The sequence below is a fragment of the Sylvia atricapilla genome, chromosome 1 (genome assembly GCF_009819655.1).
Source record: "Sylvia atricapilla isolate bSylAtr1 chromosome 1, bSylAtr1.pri, whole genome shotgun sequence".
NCBI lineage: Eukaryota > Metazoa > Chordata > Aves > Passeriformes > Sylviidae > Sylvia > Sylvia atricapilla.
The window spans coordinates 13,275,330-13,294,059 of NC_089140.1; the positions used below are offsets into that span (position 1 = coordinate 13,275,330).

At 35.0% G+C, this 18,730-nt stretch overlaps 1 protein-coding gene across 7 annotated transcripts in view; it reads left to right on the forward strand.

Annotated features, from left to right (window-relative positions):
• The window catches only part of CUL2 (cullin 2), a 49,619-nt gene extending 35,203 nt beyond the window's left edge, over positions 1-14,416 (forward strand). For all 7 annotated transcript variants that reach the window (XM_066314902.1, XM_066314927.1, XM_066314910.1 and 4 more), the window contains 11 exons: positions 437-544; positions 2,336-2,395; positions 2,766-2,894; positions 2,998-3,084; positions 3,577-3,729; positions 4,118-4,195; positions 5,967-6,033; positions 7,126-7,328; positions 9,782-9,883; positions 10,625-10,741; positions 13,797-14,416. In XM_066314902.1, coding sequence (XP_066170999.1) covers positions 437-544; positions 2,336-2,395; positions 2,766-2,894; positions 2,998-3,084; positions 3,577-3,729; positions 4,118-4,195; positions 5,967-6,033; positions 7,126-7,328; positions 9,782-9,883; positions 10,625-10,741; positions 13,797-13,928 — 1,236 coding nt within the window. In that variant the 3' untranslated portion in view covers positions 13,929-14,416. The remainder of the gene's footprint in view (positions 1-436; positions 545-2,335; positions 2,396-2,765; positions 2,895-2,997; positions 3,085-3,576; positions 3,730-4,117; positions 4,196-5,966; positions 6,034-7,125; positions 7,329-9,781; positions 9,884-10,624; positions 10,742-13,796) is intronic.
• The last annotated feature ends 4,314 nt before the right edge of the window (positions 14,417-18,730 follow it).

An 18,730-nucleotide genomic window follows, 5' to 3' on the forward strand; every position in this document is an offset into this window, starting at 1 on the left:
GGTGCTGGAATGTACTGCACAAAATTTAATTGCTAACTGTCCTGTGTAGGAAAATCTAAGTCACTGTGTAGAAGAAGCAGCAGTTTATTGTATCAGTTGCTTGATTGCTGGATTTATGCTAGCATTAATCATCTTTAAAAAGGCTAATGAAGAGTTTTAGGGAAAAATTAGATGGCATGTGAGCAGTACAGACTCATCTAGGTTGGGTAGTAGGACTGTAAATGTAGCCTAGACTTTCTATTTGCAAAACATGCCCTAAGCATCATAGTGTGAGAGTACAGCAATGCAGAATCCATCCTCTCAAAAATCACTGTAGTATTAACTTCCTCAAAAAAGAGTAATTAGTAAAAAAACCTACAACTAATGTACATATGTTTGTGTTAGATACTACCACTTCTCTCACTAACTTGCTTTCTGTTTTATCCACCCTGTTTAGATGCCAACTCAGTTTGTGGAGTCAGTTTTGGAAGTACATAGTAAATTTGTTCAACTGATCAACACTGTATTGAATGGTGATCAACACTTTATGAGTGCCCTTGACAAGGTAATTTTTACTTAGGTAAACAAACCATTGGAAAATAAAAATCCAGGGCCCTCATTCAGGCTCACCTAAACTTCATGGCATCAACATGTGTTCAAAGATAGTTCATACGCAGTCTTTCTAGTTTAGAAATGGAATGGAGCAAAAGACAATCCAGTGTAAGGGAAAAGATATATTAAAGGATACCACTTTAATATTTGTTTTCTGAAAGAAGGACCTTTCTTTTCATCATATTTCAAAACACAAAAATGGTGCTGATCCATTCAGTGCAAATGTAAGTGCAGATAATAAATAGGCAACTGATGGGGTTAGGGAGGTTTGGTAATTCTTACATGCATTTGAACTTGAATCTGCTTGCTGAGATAATGTTTGTCTCTGAATGCTCTCAGTATTACTTCCACAGAATCTTTGTTTAGAATTTTAAAGCTGACTACAAAGAATATATGGAAACTTATTATTCCTTCAATCACTGCCGCAATAGCCAACTTTTTCCAGGAGAGAGCTGCACTTAAATTTAAATAATAAAAATAGGGAAAGAGGCTTGCTGCTCTTAAATTTGAAATGCATAGCCATGCAGGTATTAAGGATAACAGTTCTAATGATCATAAATTTTAATATTACTAATTATTAATTATAATTAGTAAATATCTTTCCTTTCTTTAATTTCTTTTCAGATACATACATACAGTTCATTGCTCTTTTGTGATGTGTGCAGTAGTTGCAGTTTGTAGTTGATGTTAGAGTCTAAGCTTTGATGATTTTCAGTCAAGGTTAACCTGAAAAGGCATAATGGAGGCAGTACCAGTGATGGCACTAATAGTAGTTGCCCACCTGTATTTGTGACATTGATAAAATAATTATTTAGCATTTTAAAACAAATTCTATAATGCTAAATGCATTTCTCTCTCCATTGTAATTAATGTAATGTACCAGAAGATGGAGTAACACGAGACTGACAACTTCATTTGCTGGCACATCGACAATGTACTTTTTCTTAAATACATCCATTCTTCACTTCATTGATCTTTCTTACAGTAAATACTTTAAGCATTATTTTGCTGTTAATTTTTGATGATGGATATCTAAATCGCTATTGCTGCTTCCACTATTATTGCAAAAGAATGCTTCAGGCTTTAAAGAGTTTCCTATTTCTTGTCAAGTCGTGCATTCTTTTCTCAGAGGAATTCTAGGGACCTATTAGCAAATTTTGGAATCATGTGGTATTGTACAGAACAGTTCCTTGTCAGTTTGTCTTTATAATAATAACAAGATTTTCCTTCTACAGAGGAACTGTAATTCCTGTGAACTATGGTCATGCAGTATTTTTGGTTCACTGTTAGTTTACAACACTAATTTAAATGTGACATGTAGTTTAGAAACTCCATTATTATGATAATCTTTTATTCATTTCTAAACTGTTACTATCTCTTTCATTTTTCATCATATTCAGGGGTTTTTGACCATATTATTGTCATATACCAAAATCTTCATACTTTTGTGAAGTTTCTAATCAGAACATAATTTGTTCTTTGGTTTTCTGTAATTATTTGTTTTCCTCTACCTTTTCCAGTTTTACTAAATTCTCAACTTAAAGATGTTTAACAACAAAATTCTCATAGAGCAATAGTTTAAACGTTTTATTGTTTCATTTTTTTAATCCCCTTTTGTGTAGTTCAGTTTTATAGGATCTCAGATAGTCTTTGCCCTGAGGATTTTTTTGATTTCTTCAAATTTCATAAAAGAAAAATATTTAGGTAATGAAAATTTTTCTCTTTGCTCCATGTTTTTATGTAGGCTTTGACATCAGTAGTTAACTATCGGGAGCCCAAGTCGATCTGCAAAGCACCTGAGTTGGTAAGTGACGCACACAGAAAGTGTTAATTCTTGTGTATAACCATCAAATGAATTGCCATAGAGCCCAGTCCAGTTCTCACACTGGGTGACACTCAAGGTGTGTATTTCAGTAGTAATAGCTTAAGCTGCACACTTTTTGTGAGTGTGCAAAATTGCATGGTTCTAATTTTTGATACTTTCTGTGGATTTAGAATGTGTCTGTGGATGTAGAATGTATCGTTTGCCCAGGAATAGAGCCCTTGTACAGAACGTGAGACTGTGACTTATTGTGTGTTTGAACTGTTGTGGAAATTTGGAAATACCTTGGCATATGTTTGTTTTCAAGCTTGACAAGTAGGTTTGGGTTTGATTTTTCTTTTTTTAATTTGAGCTGGCCAAATACTGTGACAACTTGTTAAAGAAATCAGCAAAAGGAATGACAGAGAATGAAGTAGAAGACAAGCTTACGAGTTTCATTACTGTTTTCAAATACATTGATGACAAAGATGTATTCCAAAAGGTAACTTTTCCTGTTCAATAATGATTAAAATGTCATGTTTAAAGCATACTTGAAGAATGTGGTTATGCCTCTTAAAATCCTCATCTCTGTTTTTTTAATGCAGTTCTATGCCAGAATGTTGGCAAAAAGGTTAATTCATGGTTTGTCTATGTCTATGGATTCTGAAGAAGCAATGATAAATAAACTAAAGGTAAGGTAATACTCTTCTAACACAAAAGAAACAAATGTAGGAGGCTGTAGTGTTGAGAGGCAGCAGCAGAGGGTGCCAGAGATAACTTAGCAATCAGTAAATCTGTTTCCAATAGCTGAAAAGCTAGTTTTTTGGTAGTCTGTGAAAGAGAAAAGGCTGAGTATCACCTAGGCATTTGAGATTTTTATGAGATTTTTATTAGCTGTGTTCAAGTAATTCATGTTAACATTAAAAGTACCAAGGACTTTCATAAACATGTCTATCTTTTAATTTCATAAAACAGTATTTTTCATATAGATTAATGTATATTAGGTGAAACTAAGATAAAGGTGATAATTTTGTTTTACAGTGTTTTTTTATTGTAACTAGTGTTTTCTGTAAATATAGCAACACTTCTGCTGACTAGATTTTCATATTTTATTAGTGATAGAACATAGTTTATATGATGAGTACTGTTTTCACTTTAAAACCTGTTAAAATATTTCTTCACAGCAAGCCTGTGGTTATGAATTTACCAGCAAGCTCCATCGAATGTATACAGACATGAGTGTTAGTGCTGATCTCAACAATAAATTCAACAACTTCATCAAAAACCAGGACACAATCATTGATTTGGGAATTAGTTTTCAGATATATGTTCTACAGGTACTAATGTATGTTTATTGCTGCTGAGTTGTTTGTATTTGTTTTTTTATGTTCTGATAAGAAATATACAATTTTTCTAATTATGAATACTTCTTTATTTGGAAACTGATGGCTTGTGATCATTGTGGAATTACTTACTTTCCTAGTGTTTCTTTGTAAAATCAAACCACTACGTCCCTAAATAATAGTGATATAAGATTTTAGTCTCAATTAATACCTCAGTGGGGAATGCAGAAGGTACAGTAAAAAATTATCAGTAAAACTTCCTGAGTCAGTTGATTGTCTTTTGACATAATGTGCACTATACATCTACTTAAGGGTGTTATTTTTTTCTTAATATACGTGTTGTATGAAATGTTAATGCTTTTATTTTTCCCCATACTTTTAGGCTGGTGCATGGCCTCTAACTCAGGCTCCTTCTTCAACATTTGCAATTCCTCAGGAACTGGAAAAAAGTGTACAGATGGTAGGTTAGTAGGAGGCTTCCTGTAAACATGTGGAAAATGTAAAATAAGTCCAAATGAAAAATCATCACTCTAACAGAGAAAAATTTGAGCTGCTTCATTTTGATTGTAAATTATGGCTATCATGTTTCCAGTCTATGTGCAATGTGGACAGGTCACCCAAATACTTTACTGAATTTATGGATGCATTTTTGTAGCTTTTTCACATCTCTTTTCTGCACTTTATGATTGCTGAGGGAGATGCTACTAAGTGCAAGCAAATGAGCTAGGTTGGTTCTTCGCTTCAAAACCATCTCCTTTATCTCTTTAGATAAAAGAAGATTCTGATTCTAATATTAAATATGAACCATCTTAATAACATATTAAGATGCAATTACAGTGTCTTGTTCCCTGTTTCATAGAAGCTGTTCAAAGTCAAGCTTCCTGCAAACTTCTCTAAAGCTCATTTTATGATTTCTCAAAGCAGTAAAGACTTTGCTTTAGCCAAATATTTTCTTCTTACATGATTTTTTTTGCTTCGTAGAGGTATTTTGTTGCTTTTGATTATAGTCTTGTATTCTAAACATTACCTGTACAATGTTTGTTAAAATACAAAACGTTTTTGTTGGTCTTTGCTAAAGGAGTATCTACTGGTGAAGTACAATTTAGGCAATACAAATTTTGTGTTATTAGACATAAGATACTTTTATAGCCGTTTTTATACCTTAAATTGTTATTTGATATAAGGTATAATGGCAAATCTCTTTTTCTGTAGTGAAGAGTCTTTTTCTTGTATTACTATTGAGTATTAGGAGTACTTATTCAGCTTCAATTTCCACTTATGTGGCATTTGGTTTTAGCAATATAATAGTTTCCAACCCTGACTATAGGATGGCCGGGTGACTGATGAGATTTTGTTGTCTTTGTGGGTTTAAAATAGGAGTATTGTCAGTTGTGCTTCAGTTGGAAAATTGGTACAGAATTGTGTAGCAGAAGCAACTCAGAGTCTGGGTTGCTTGGCTAATTTCACCATTTTGCCATTTTAAAGGAGAAAAGTTATTCATATGTCACCTCGCTAGAGATCAGTGCTGTAAATTAGAATTCCCTAAAGAAACAGAACATGATCTCAAACAGGGGAGTCTTTGTAAATTGTCTGATGATGTCTTTATTTAATGTCCAATTTGATCATTTCACGCATGGAGAGAGTTCTCTTGGGATTCTGGCAAGGATTTAGGGGGAAAAGAAGAAGTTTAGCAATTGCACTCCAAAGTGTGTGTGTGCCTCTGTAACTGGGCAACCTCTTCACCAGCTTTTTCTGAGACTGCTGGAACTTCCTGTAAATGTGTATTTATCTGAGTGGTTTACAAATACTGGATTTCATACTGTGCAAGCTTGTGGGTGGAGAAACACCTAATTCTTAAAGAGATCAAAAGTCCCTGTTTATGTGGTTTTTTTCAGTGCTAATCGTAATTGCCGGACTAAACCAGAATAAGCCAAATTAGTGTGTGTACACAGTGTTGGCATTCTGGGATTTAAGGAGTTTGATCCCATTTTAGGGAAAGATTCTTCAAATTTACTTAAGTTGTTCTCATTACCAGAGGTAGACCTTAAATTAGGATTCAGTCTTCACTCAATCTTCTAAAGGAAAATGCTGTCATGAATTCATCTGCAGTGTTTGCATCCAGTGTGATGGACCTAAAACCAGTATTTCTTCATTAGGTTGGTAGGGTGATGATAAACTGTTGTGAGTAGTAGTTGTGTGTGTGACTAATTGGTGTTCATTTTGTTTTGCAGTTTGAATTATTTTACAGTCAGCATTTTAGTGGAAGGAAGCTTACTTGGTTACATTATCTTTGTACAGGTAAAAAAATAAGTGCTTTGCTAAACTTATGGTCTTAACAGTTACTTGCTAAAAGTTCTTTTCAAATGACAAAAAAATGGGGAGTCAAAACATTATTTTGCATACAATATCAACAGACCTATTTTGTTTTATAAATTATTATTTGCTACTTGGATTTTCTAAAATCTATGTTCTGTAAACTTGTGATTTATTAAATCCAAGTAAAACTAGAGGTATATGTTCTTAACTGCAGAAAAGCGCTGCAGAACTGCTCAGTTAATAACAATTGCCCTGGAATTATTTCTGTAGTATACGTGTTCCTTACATAAATACTAAATAATTTTAAGAACACATTATACTATTTTACTCAGGTATGTGAGTATCTACATGAATGCATGCTTATATTAACTGTATAGGAATATATGTTAAAAATAGCTTAGAAGATGTATATTAAATTATAGTTTATTTTAGTAAGTGTCAGTCAGTCTTGTTTTATTTTAAGTGCTTCCAGTATCAGGCTTTAACCACAGAGCAGTGCAAGATATCACATGGAGTTGAAAAACCTTACTAGCCTACAACAATGTAACGTGATGAAAGTCTAGTTCTGGTAATAGGTTGTTGTTAACACACACTCACCTTTGCACAGAAAATCTAAATCTGATTTCAGGTAGATTTCTTCGGTGCTTTTTGTTTTTCATGAGAATTTAAAGAATGCAAGGATATGAAAAATTTTTGATGAACGTTTTACTTTGTTTTTAAATCTTTCCTTTAAATTTCAACTTTCTCCTTAATCACTATTCTGAGATTTTGTGTAAGCTGTTAATAGATGTTTATGCATTGCAATGTGTTGAGGCTACTTGGAATTTCCTTTTTTTTAATCATTATATTGCACTATTTGTCTTGTATTCATATTTAATCAGGGGCAAGAGGGTGTTGTAGGCCACACTGTAAATGTGTAAATTCACAGCATCAGTTGTCATTGTTCCATTTCAGGTGTTAAATACAGACTTGGGTTGAATGTCCAGAAATGTAGGAGGAGCTCTAGTAGTTAAGCTTCAGATGACTTTTCAGCACCTTTCATCAGTTTATAGAATACTACTTGTGTCATTACAGGTGAAGTAAAAATGAATTATTTGTGCAAACCTTATGTAGCCATGGTCACAACATACCAAATGGCAGTGTTGCTTGCCTTCAACAACAGCGAGACTGTCAGTTACAAGGAGCTTCAGGACAGTACACAAATGAATGAGAAGGAACTGACTAAAACCATCAAATCTTTGCTTGATGTCAAAATGATCAACCATGACTCAGACAAGGTATGCCATAATGATACAAAAAAGTGTCATGTTTTCAGTCTTGTCATTCTGATATTTGTTGAGGACTTTTTTTAATATTCATTGTTCACTTTTATTTTTCTAAGTTTTATTTTGACCCTTGTGAAATATTTTAAATCTCTACTGATAAGGAAAAGACAGCAGGAAGTAGAGTGCCTGTCATACAGGCTTTCTCTGCCTATAGCAGCATGAAAATAATGCAGGAACTGTATTGTTTCTGTTGCCTTACTATCAAAGTTGTACTGAATCATGGGAAGGAGCCCAGGTAGTAAACCAGAGTCTTACAGTGATCCTAAGAAAATATTTGTGGAATTAAGAGACTGAAAGCAACAGCAACCATGTTCTTCCTTGCTGACAGATTACAGGAGCAAGAAGGACTTCAGCGAGAGGGTTTTTGCTGCAATTTGCCAGACTTACCATTCCATGAGTTTCTTGGAATTCCAGTAATATCTGAGTTTTGTTTGTGATTAAGGCAATGGTTAATACTTCTTTTTCTGACTCTCTCTCTATCCTTCTGTATAGCCTATGTGAAACCTTTTTGCCCATACAGCAAAGAGCACAGACTTTACTCGGTTAAGTAAGGAACACCCGAGAAGTGCCTGTGCATCCCATACAGACATTAGCATGTGCTTCCAGCTCATCCAGAAAGCCCACTATGCAGACAGTATCAGACAGAAGAGGCTCAGATTAGCTGTTCACTTCGCTTACAAAAAGAAATCCAAAGCTGCTCTGATAGCTGCTTTTGTTTTTAACCAGGAAAATTTTAGAAAATGGAAGGTGAGATCACAAGGAAGATCTGATGCTTGGCTGAAGCATAGGACATGCTTCCAATACCTAGAAATGAGCTCAGGTTGGAACAATTGCTGGGAAGATGTCTGTTAAACCATGGGTCAAATAAAACACTGGGAGCTATTACAGGAAACAGTGAGACCTTTAATAATCTTAGAATGTTGCCTGTTATTTAAAGGATTTACATTTATTTATGTCCGTTGGATAAGGTTCACCCAGTTTCTTAAAGCTTATGTCATAGAAGAAGGAATAATATAGACTTTCAACCTGTTTTTACTTTTTATTGTTTACCACTGCATCTTCCAGTTCTTTACCTTCCAGATTATTGTATCCAAGTATCTTTACTATTTCTGTTTTCTTTGCACTCCATCCAGCAATGTGATAGCAGATCTGTAGACAGTCTATCAGCTTACTTATTAAATAAACAAGTGAGCTTTAGTGGCTTAAGCAGTGGAATTCAATACACAAACTTCTCTTTACCTGTATCTAAGCCAAACAGAAAAGTACAGCGTCGTAAATGTTGTAGTTTGCTTTTGCTTATTTGTTCATTTTTTGAATGGGTATAGGGGAAAGAGCATGAGAAGCTTTGGGCAAACTGTTCGTTGGTTCATTAGAATCATGCTTTTTGAGTTCATGCTCAATGCACAATTTACTTTGGTTTATATTCAACCATGTCAGAAGAATAATGTTAAAAGTTAATGTTAGCCCAAATTTTGTTAGCATATTATTTTTGAAGCTCTCGGTCTTTCCCCTTTCATGTTATATTTTCGATGCTATGCCTGGTGTCCTGGATTTTGTATAAATTGTAACAAAGACTATTTGTTGCAAGATATAAAATTAAAATGAATATTGGTTTGAGTGCATATTTAGATAAGTATTTTCTGTGTTTACTAAAGTCCTGTGCTTTAGACAGCTTGGCAAGATTCCAAGGTCTCAGAATCCCAGTAACTTTATTCTGATGGAAATTGGTGATACTTGTACAGATGCTTGCCTGGAAACCACAGAGATCTGTCCAGTCATGCTGTGTTGAATGTAAAGGTGTTTATACTGCAGGGAAAAAATATATACATGTATATATATATATATATATATATATATATATATATATATATATATATATATATATGTAGAAAAGACTTGAGATTCTGACAGGAAAAAAATTAGAGGTCTGGAGATAGATGTGCACTGCAGAAGTTGTAGTTTGTCAGCTGTTTCTGCTATAACATAACAAAATGCTTAAATGCTTTTCCTTAAATTCTGGAAGACAACTTCTGTAAAAATTATGAAAGCAGCAGCTCCCCTTTCAAGTCCTGTCACAAATAAATGCAAATACTACTTTATTTGCAGGGAGAAAATTACTTTAAATAGAGATTGCAACTAAGATAAGCTATCGAAGTATTAAAAGAAAAATTGCTTGTTAATAAAATTCTTGTATGGCAGAGTTCTTCATAGTGTTTTCTGAAATAGACTTGATTTCCAGGTCAGTTAAACTAGCTTTAAAAATTGACCTAGTTCAAGTGACATTTTAGAATTTCCAACTACAAATCTGAATTTTTTTCTGTGTATTTAAGACCCTAACTGTGTCTTTTCATTGTTGCTATTTTCTGGTTCCATTCCTGATTTTTAAAAACTCTTCTCTATTGCAGGAAGATATAGAGACAGAGTCTACGTTTTCATTAAATATGAGCTTCAGCAGTAAACGAACAAAATTTAAAATTACCACATCAATGCAGAAAGACACGCCACAGGCAAGTATTCTTTGGTGTTTCTTGCCTGAATAGCTTAGAAAGCTTGTTTTCTAAAATGGAATTTACTGTGTTAGTTTGGTGTAAGCATATATCAGATTCCCTAAGATTTACAAAAGAAATTTTGTAGGTTTAAAGCTTAAGCAACACGAATTTCTTTGTACTTAAAATATAGGCAAGAGAAGTTGAAATAGGGAACGAGAAAGTAGAAGAAAAAAGATAAACAAAATGGTAATATTGCTGTTTAGTCTGTCTCATGAGACTTTTTTGTTGCTGGTGTTTATAAAAGCAACTTATTGCAAGAACAGCGGAACCAATCAACTGTTTTCCTATGGTTTTGTATCCTTTGGCAACTGAAGTCAATTCCTGTGTTAATCCATGTTCTCAAGTGTATCTCCTAGAACACAGGATTTTGTACAAGATAGGTATGTGCTGCCAAACTCAACATATTATAGTCAATTCTGCTTGCTTTTCTCCCTAGAAAAAATGCTGGTTTAGATGCCTCTCTCCTACCTTCCTACTGACTTCCATGAAACCTGGTATCCTTGATTTATGGACATGTTTTCCCTGGAATTGAACTACACTGGCATTTTAGTATTAATTCACCACTTTTAATAAAGTAAAAAGTATAGATTCAAGATCACGACTTGTAATAAAGTAAAAAGTATAGATTCAAGATACTTTTGTGCAGTCTTTATTGGTCTTACTGTATTTTTGAGCATTACTGTTGTCCCTGTGTTGCAGGAGATGGAGCAGACCCGAAGTGCTGTAGATGAAGACAGGAAAATGTATCTTCAAGCTGCTATAGTCCGTATCATGAAAGCACGGAAAGTGCTGCGACATAATGCTCTTATTCAGGAGGTAAGAGAGAGTCCTTGAGTTTGATTTCATGAAAATCTTCAGGATAGTAGCGTAAAACATCAGACTACAAAACTCAGCCATGTGGAAACCAGCACTCTGGCGAAATTAGTGAGGATTTCCCTGGGGTCTGTTTTGAACTGGAGCACTAGCTGGGATCCCTCAATCTTCTAAATGTGTCTTAGCACCAAAGCATTAAGTTCGTGCTCTTTCCTGTTAGCTGGTTCTACGCCAAGAGATGTTGTATCCTATAAAAATCATTGCCAGAGCTTAGGGTTCAGCTGAAAACCTGAATAGGGATATTGTAGTATGGAATTTCCACAGAAGCACTTAGCCAATTTTGTGCTTTAATCGTTATTTTAGTATAACTCATGGTTTAAATTTTAAAAGTTGTTTGAGTATAGAGGCATGCACTTTTTAATCTCCCTTTTCCACGAAGTGGTACAGTTGTCTAGATTTTTTAGATTCCAGATTAATGACCTGTGAACTATCACAGGCCGGCTTGGAAGGAAGTGCTATTTCTTTAGTTTTTCTCCCACTTTTCCATCTGCTGGTTGCCTGCCTAATTGTATTTCTCATTCCAGCCTGACATTTGTTCATTCCAACCAGTTCCCAGTTTTACTTTTCTCAACCCTTCAAAGCTGTTTCTTCAGTTTAATTCATTCTTGCATCTCTGCGCCGTGTTGGATGGCCTCAGAGAAGACTGGTGGAAGGGGGAATAAAGATTCCTGCTTTATTCAACTATTTTGAGCATAGAGGAGGAGAGACATTGCGTAATTGGTGGTGGTAGAGGAAACGGTTTACCACACTCACTACTTAATTTTTATTTCTTAAAAAAATACTAGTAGCAACAGAGAGTTTGTAAGCTCAGAAGATGCAGTGTGAGACCTCTTAAAGGTTTTGGATATTGAAGAAGTGTTTATATACAAATAGTCTGAAAGCAAGCTTAATTTGAGAAATCTGATTTTGCATATCTGAAAGACGAGTAGCATAGATCCAGATTTTTCCTGAAATCTTTATTTAGTTTCCTATTATTTAAATCATCCATGCAATTATGATGAAATCATGTGAGAATTTGCAATAAAAACTAGAAAAAGCCCTTTCATCTTCGAAAATACTTTTTTCTGCCCACTGTCAAATTATTAGAAAAAATTCTTGAAATGTACTTTGCTTGACACCAGTTTTTAAGGGTGAAATAGATTACAAATTTTTATGTTTTGGAGACAGATCCTTTCTGGTTGCTTCTTCCTTTGTGTAAGGGAAGGGCCACTACTATGCCCCTGCTGTGTTTTGTTCTTGCAGAATAGTAACATTAGGGCCTTTTTCTTCAATTTTCCAAGAAAGGTGAATATTTTTATGGTTACTCAGGTAAAAACTAAGTGAAGAGTATAATTTTGATATTGTTCCTAATTCTGGTGCCATTGTTATTCTTATCATGCTGTTTATATTCTTATCTGTAATGTATCAATTAAAATGTGCTGTTTGACTTCTTGAGTAAGAACAAATCTTTCTGAAAGGAGCGTGTTTACTATGAATAGTTAATATTTTCTTCTTAGCTATAAGGGCAGGATTATACCATTAGAGAGATATTTGAGACTCCTAGCCCTAACATAGTTAGCTCTGATTCTAACACTTAGACTAGAGCACCACACATTTCATTTAAGATGAGGTGTCCCAAGAAAATACGCCAGGCCCTTGATAGACCTGTATATGTGAGCATGTGGTCTTTATGGAACTGTTAATTGTATTAGATACACCCTGATAATTTCAATCCTAGCTCAATGTTACAGTTGCATGCAGGACAAGGTAGCTTTTCCTATAAAGTGTGTAAGTATGGAAGAGTAGTGAAGGGAAGACATCAGAGCAGTCATTCCTTGAAAATTTTTATTCTGACCATCAGGTGTTTCTGTCTATCCTTCTTACTTGTACTGTCCTTGATAAAAAAAGAAGCCAGAACAACAATACAGTACCAATACGATACCAATACAAAATTCTCTTTTGTTCTCTCTGTCTTAAGTAAATATATGAAGTGTGGTGATGATCAACAGCTTCAGTGGAGGGCTAAGTTAGGTGAAATCCGAGCAGATCTATCAGCTTGTTAGCACCCAGTTTCTCCTCGCTTGTACTGACTGCTGTGAAACGTACCAGACCTTTGGCTCTTAGCCCAACAAAACTCACTCTTTTGAGCTCTTTGTTTGCTTTGCTGGGTGAGTTCCACCTGGTGAGTTCTGTTGGCTCACAGAGGGCCCCAGCAAACTCTAGAGCTGGGACAAAGCCAGCCATGAGAAGTTGTAAAGACAACTGAAAATTCAGCTGAAATAAAAATAATTTTCTTTACAGAAGAAATAAGAAACTACAGGCAAAATGTATTGTGACACTTGAGTAGTAAGATATTTTGTTTGAAAAATTTTCCTACTTACAGATCTGCACGTTCTGTTATTACACACAGTATCTTCCCCTTCTCTACAAGAGAATGGGCAAAACCGAGGACTACTGTGAGACATCTGAAGTTTTGCCTGAAGTGGCAATTTCTTCCACAATGCAAATATAGATTTGTTTTTACAATAAATAACTTTTTATTACTTGTATTAAAAAGTTCCAGCGTAGGTAGATGGAACTCACTGAATTGTAGGTCTGTCTTCAGTTACTGAAGACGAAGTTCATCCTGATTTTCTCCAATTGTATAGGAAAAGAGAATAGTGGTAGGGGAACTCCACTGTGATAGTAGTGAAGAAATTTGTTAATATTAGATTAATTTTTAACGTAAAGATTTGTCTTCATTTGTACTGTGGCAAATGAAGCAGGCGAGAGGAAGGAGGAGATCTGGGGAAATGTGGCCAAAGTAACCAGTGAGTTGACCAGTCAGTTTCAGTGTCCTGACACTAATACATAGAGATACTTTCTTGGTTGTTATAAATTAACTATTCCAGGGTTATTTAATCCTGCCTTGAAAAGAAAAATATACTGTATTTGCCTTAAAGCCTTTAGCAAATATTTAGATGTCATTTGTAACTGTGAAAAAGAAAAATAACACAAAAACTGTGTCTTTCTTTTGCAGGTAATTAGCCAATCAAGAGCTAGGTTTAACCCAAGTATCAGCATGATTAAGAAGTGTATTGAAGTCCTGATAGACAAACAGTACATAGAGCGAAGCCAGGCCTCTGCAGACGAATACAGTTATGTAGCATGATGTTGCTATCCTGCAGGTATGATTGTAAGGAGATCATTGCTGTCACTGTTTGGTGTGTTCCTGTGGGAGAAGAGGCAGGCCTGTGCCTCCATAATTGGTCACTTGGCAGCCCCTGTTTTTCTGCTGTTTACAACATCACCAGTGCCATGTCATGAGCGTCAATGAAAATGCCTATAGATATTTCAAGCTCATGTCATTATGACATTTCTTAAAACTTTACTAAAAGAATGAGTGAAATATTGCTGAAATGTGGAGAATTGGTTGGGTACCATGCTTTTTTTTTTCCCCCCTCCCCTTTCACGTTTGCAGTTGATGTTTTTTAATGTATCTTAAGACAAAGTAAAAAGAAAATCACACAAAAAACCTAAATATTGTAATATGACAGATAACCTAATAATTGTATCTACATTAAAATGTAAAAAAACAATGACGAACATGATACTGCTGCTTGTCAAATAAAAAAATAAAGTTATATAATGTGTCTCGAATGAGTGTAGAGCTGGATATAACATCAATGTCTGTAAATATTATTCAGGCCTGAAGAGTAGAAATCATGTTACGTGTTTGGGTTTTGGATAACCTCAGAAGTAGGTCTGACATAACAACTAATTGATATAAAACTGAATACCAGGTATGTCATGTTTGATGTGATTATAAAAAATATTTATGGTTAAGTGCTCATCTTGTTTTCTTGAGATTAGGCTAATTTACATTCTCGGTGCCTGGAGGCCTCCCCTGTGTCTGTTAATCCCACACTGTAGGAATACGTTACAAGAGAAAATAAACTGACGTTTGAGGGGATTTAAGTGGTGTAGTTCACAAACACTCAGGAATAGTTATCATGAACATCAAAAATAGAGTTCAGTGGCTTGTGAAACCACCTTCTTAATGGGAAAGCATATAGCAGACTGGTAATTGAAGAATGTTTTTTCTTTAATGTATTGCGTAGAAACACTGCATGGATGGGTATCTATGTTTGTTTCTACATAAACTCATACTGCTTGTTTCTTGTTTTCCCTCCTGACTCCTATGGTTGTTTTTACCACGTTTTGTTTTCCTCTGCCCCAATTAGGTTTCCAGCTGTTAGAGTGAGACAAGAAATCCACAGGCTATTTCATGTCCTGTGTTGTTCATCAGGGTTGGCATGGTGACTGTTCACTCTCAAACAAGCAAACTATAATTTTAAAAGGTACAAACTCTACCACTGGAAGTGAATAGAATTTAAGAGCATTGAGAGTTTGAACACACTGAATGCCTGCTGCAGAAAAGAGTTTCCTCATGGCTATGCCTGCAATTATGATTGACAGGATAAAAATTAAGTTTAAATGTTCTATTTTTGCCAGACTTATTTGCATGCATATAAAAATACATATGTAGATATATACTATTTGCAGTATTTTTTTTTAGATTGTGTAGTATCACCTACTAAAAATCCACATATCAAAAACTAATTTTAAAGAAAAAAAAACCTTTGGAGGGAGCGTTTTACTCTTTTTCTAGTTTTTCACTCTACGAAAGGCTTCTCTCCAACTCTCAGATTGTTGCTGTCTATTAAATTTCTTAAGTAATATTGGATTCATATACTATCTAGAAAGTATAGGAAACTTTCTATGGTTAATTAGGAAATGCATCAAGAAGTGGTGCTGTTTTTCTGATGTGGATTTTGCTAAGGATGAATAAAGGTCAATAAACAATAAAGGACAGTAAATATTCCTTCCATATTTATGGTGTTTTATCCCACTGTGCTAAGATCTAGATTTTTTTACATGGATTTATGTCTTCAAGAAGTGAGGTTTTTAAAGTAATTGTAATATGGTGCTCTAGGTCATTGTCTCAAGTGTTACTTTGGAGCTGTCTCTATGTGGTGGGAGACAGCACAGGTGCTTCTACTATCGCCAGGTGTAGTAAAAAGGAGACACATCGGCATAGATTTTGACTGGAGTGACTTCTAATCTATCTCAGATGTGGAGCATTTCTGTGCTTTATAAAAAGAATTAATTAATTACATCTTAGGACAAAAAAATTGAGGCAATATTCTCTTACATAATACAAAAAGAAAAAATAAAAAATATTTTCTGAATGCTGAATTAGCAGATTCTTTCTCCAGAAAACAAATTAACACTGACACCAAAGTTTCTGGAAACAAATGTGTTTTATCTTGTAACTTGTATTTGAGTCAAGAGATTTTAAGCTTGTTCATAAAAGGATTAATAAAAGCTTTATTTAAATATAGATGACAGGAGCAAAATTTTAAGGTTGAGTTTGAAAACAGCTTGACCAGTTTATTTTCAGAATAATTTTGTAGGCAACACAAGAACTTCACTGCTCTAGCCCAAACGTGCAAGGTTTAACATTACCTTATCTCTCAATTTTTGCATACCTAAACCATCATTTTGGGTTTTAGATAAGCATGCTGCTGAGTTGAGACATGTTTAGTGAGTTAAAAACATTCATCTGTTTCAGTCCAGTTGGCATCCCCAGATGATGTCTTTCATAATTACACATAAACTCAGTCTTTTCGGTGCCTCTTATGAAATATTGTTATAGCTGGGAAACTTTTTGAATTCTACTTTATAAATCACACCTTCCTCCTCAGGAAAAAAGCAGTGCAAATTCAGACCCTTGTAGCTGGGTTATGTCACTGGCACACAGGGATGCAGTTTATGGTGTGGAGTGTGGAGCTTCAGCCTGGCAACCAATACCTTTGGCAAGTGTAGGTTCAAAATATAAAGTGCTAAAATGGATATTAACAGGAGGGGCAAATTACAAAAAAAAGAAGATAGCCAAAAATGCCATACAGTTTAAATTTTTTACTAGAAGAAACTGGCATAACTGCACTGCTTTTTTTGTTTGTCATATGTCTTTTGACATGTATGACCTGCTGGCTTAAAGGAAGCCATACAGCTGAGTGGAAACATAATGCTTTCATACATTTCATACATAATATCAAAATGCATTTTATCTCTGGTATTGAGTACTACTGATCATTCTTACACTAACTGAAAAAGTATTTCTGTGATGTTCTAAATTGTCTTGAGACTGATCATCTAGCTCTAGGAAAGAAAAGCGTGTACCTGCATTTTAGCATTTTCATTCACGTAAGGCAGCCAGAGCTATGAAAGATATTTAATCACCATATCGTAAACTGTTTGCAAAGCAGCAAGCATCATTACTTGCAATGAGTACATCACCTTTTCAAATAAGCAGAGTTCAGAAATTGGTCAGTGGAGAAGTAAATTTTATAAAATATTTTTCAGTTATGGTTAGAAAGGTATTTCTTATCCTTAAAAAAGTTAATTTTAAAAACAAGTACTGTAACGTAGTATTGATATTGAGCATAAATTCTTTGTACTTTAGAACAGATATTTTACGACTATCCATGCTTTATGAATATGGTAAGTACTTAGAGTTAATTATCTTAGCTATCACCATGTATGAAAACATTCTCCAGAAACAATTTTTCTTGCACTGATTGTTTTCTCTTACTACAAATCTGAGTTTGTCTTTATTGTTTATGGTAAGTTGTACTGCACTTCTGAGCTGATAAGAAAATAGCATTTTTCAATTTCGCCAGGGAAATGAAGAGGAAGGGTCAAAAAAGTGTTAGAGTACAATAATTTTAAAACAGTGCGAGACTTTGATAAACGTGTGTGTGGTTTTAAAGTAACCAAACATATCCATATACATATGGATGCTTGGATTGCATTTGTTATTGTCTCCATTCTGTGGAATTCACAGTAAGGGAAGAACATAACATCAGTAAGGGAAGAACATAACAGGCAGCAAAAACAGAAGTAGATAAGAGGCTGGCTGTTTGGTATCTGGCAGTCCTGTTGGTGCTGCTCCCACCAGCTGTCCCAGGAGTACAGTACAGGACACAAAAGCTCCTTTAGTCTTCCCAGTAAGCCCAGCCTTGCAAATGCAAATGGGAAGTGAAGGACCAAGCCTCAGAAGCAGTATAGAGCAAGCCTAAAGGTGGTGTTGGTCACCTCTAAAACAGTAACTTCTTAGTAACTTAGGGACTTACTTCCACCATTCATGTCTATAATTTTTTAGGACCTATGTGAATGAAAGCTGAGTGGTGATTTAGGCAAAACTGAAATCCTCACTTGTTTGGTTGTTTTGGCTGGAGTAACAAGCAGCTGGCATTAACACCATCTTAAATTCCTCCTCAGTGGGACAGTGCTGGGTGCATGCATTACTAGTCTGTTACAGTATCAGATACAAAGTATACTTGAACCACTGGAAAATTTGGTATTTATGAACCTTTTCTAGAGCTTCTGGACTAACTGGAAATCTCTGGTATTTTAGAGAGGAGGGCTGTATTTGCTTTGTGTGTCCTTCCTTCCACTTTTCTACTGAGATAAATAAAATCACACACGGGTGTTCTGTAAAATTTGCTCTCCAAATCTTTGATGCAGTTGTATACTATGAACAGAAAATCATGTCTTTTAGGACTACAGAAAGTAATGTAGTGCAAAATACTTGCCATGTCTGTATAGCCGAGGCAGCAGTTCTTACAGTCTTGACTCTTATCCAGCCACACATTCGATACATTGGTGTTTACAGGAGCAATGGATACATACGGAGATTGTTTGGCTGTTCTCCTCTGAAAGAGGCCTTGTTCTTAACATAATCACTGGATGGCAAATGCTGTAATTATCACCTTTCAGTGGAAGCCAGTGGTTCTGATGTGTGTCAAACTGCCTTTTTTCTGCAGCTGAGAACAGTAGCACTGTTGCTGTCAACAGTTAGTAAAGACGAGTGATTTGAGGGCTGTCTTAAAATCGGCAGATTGCTGC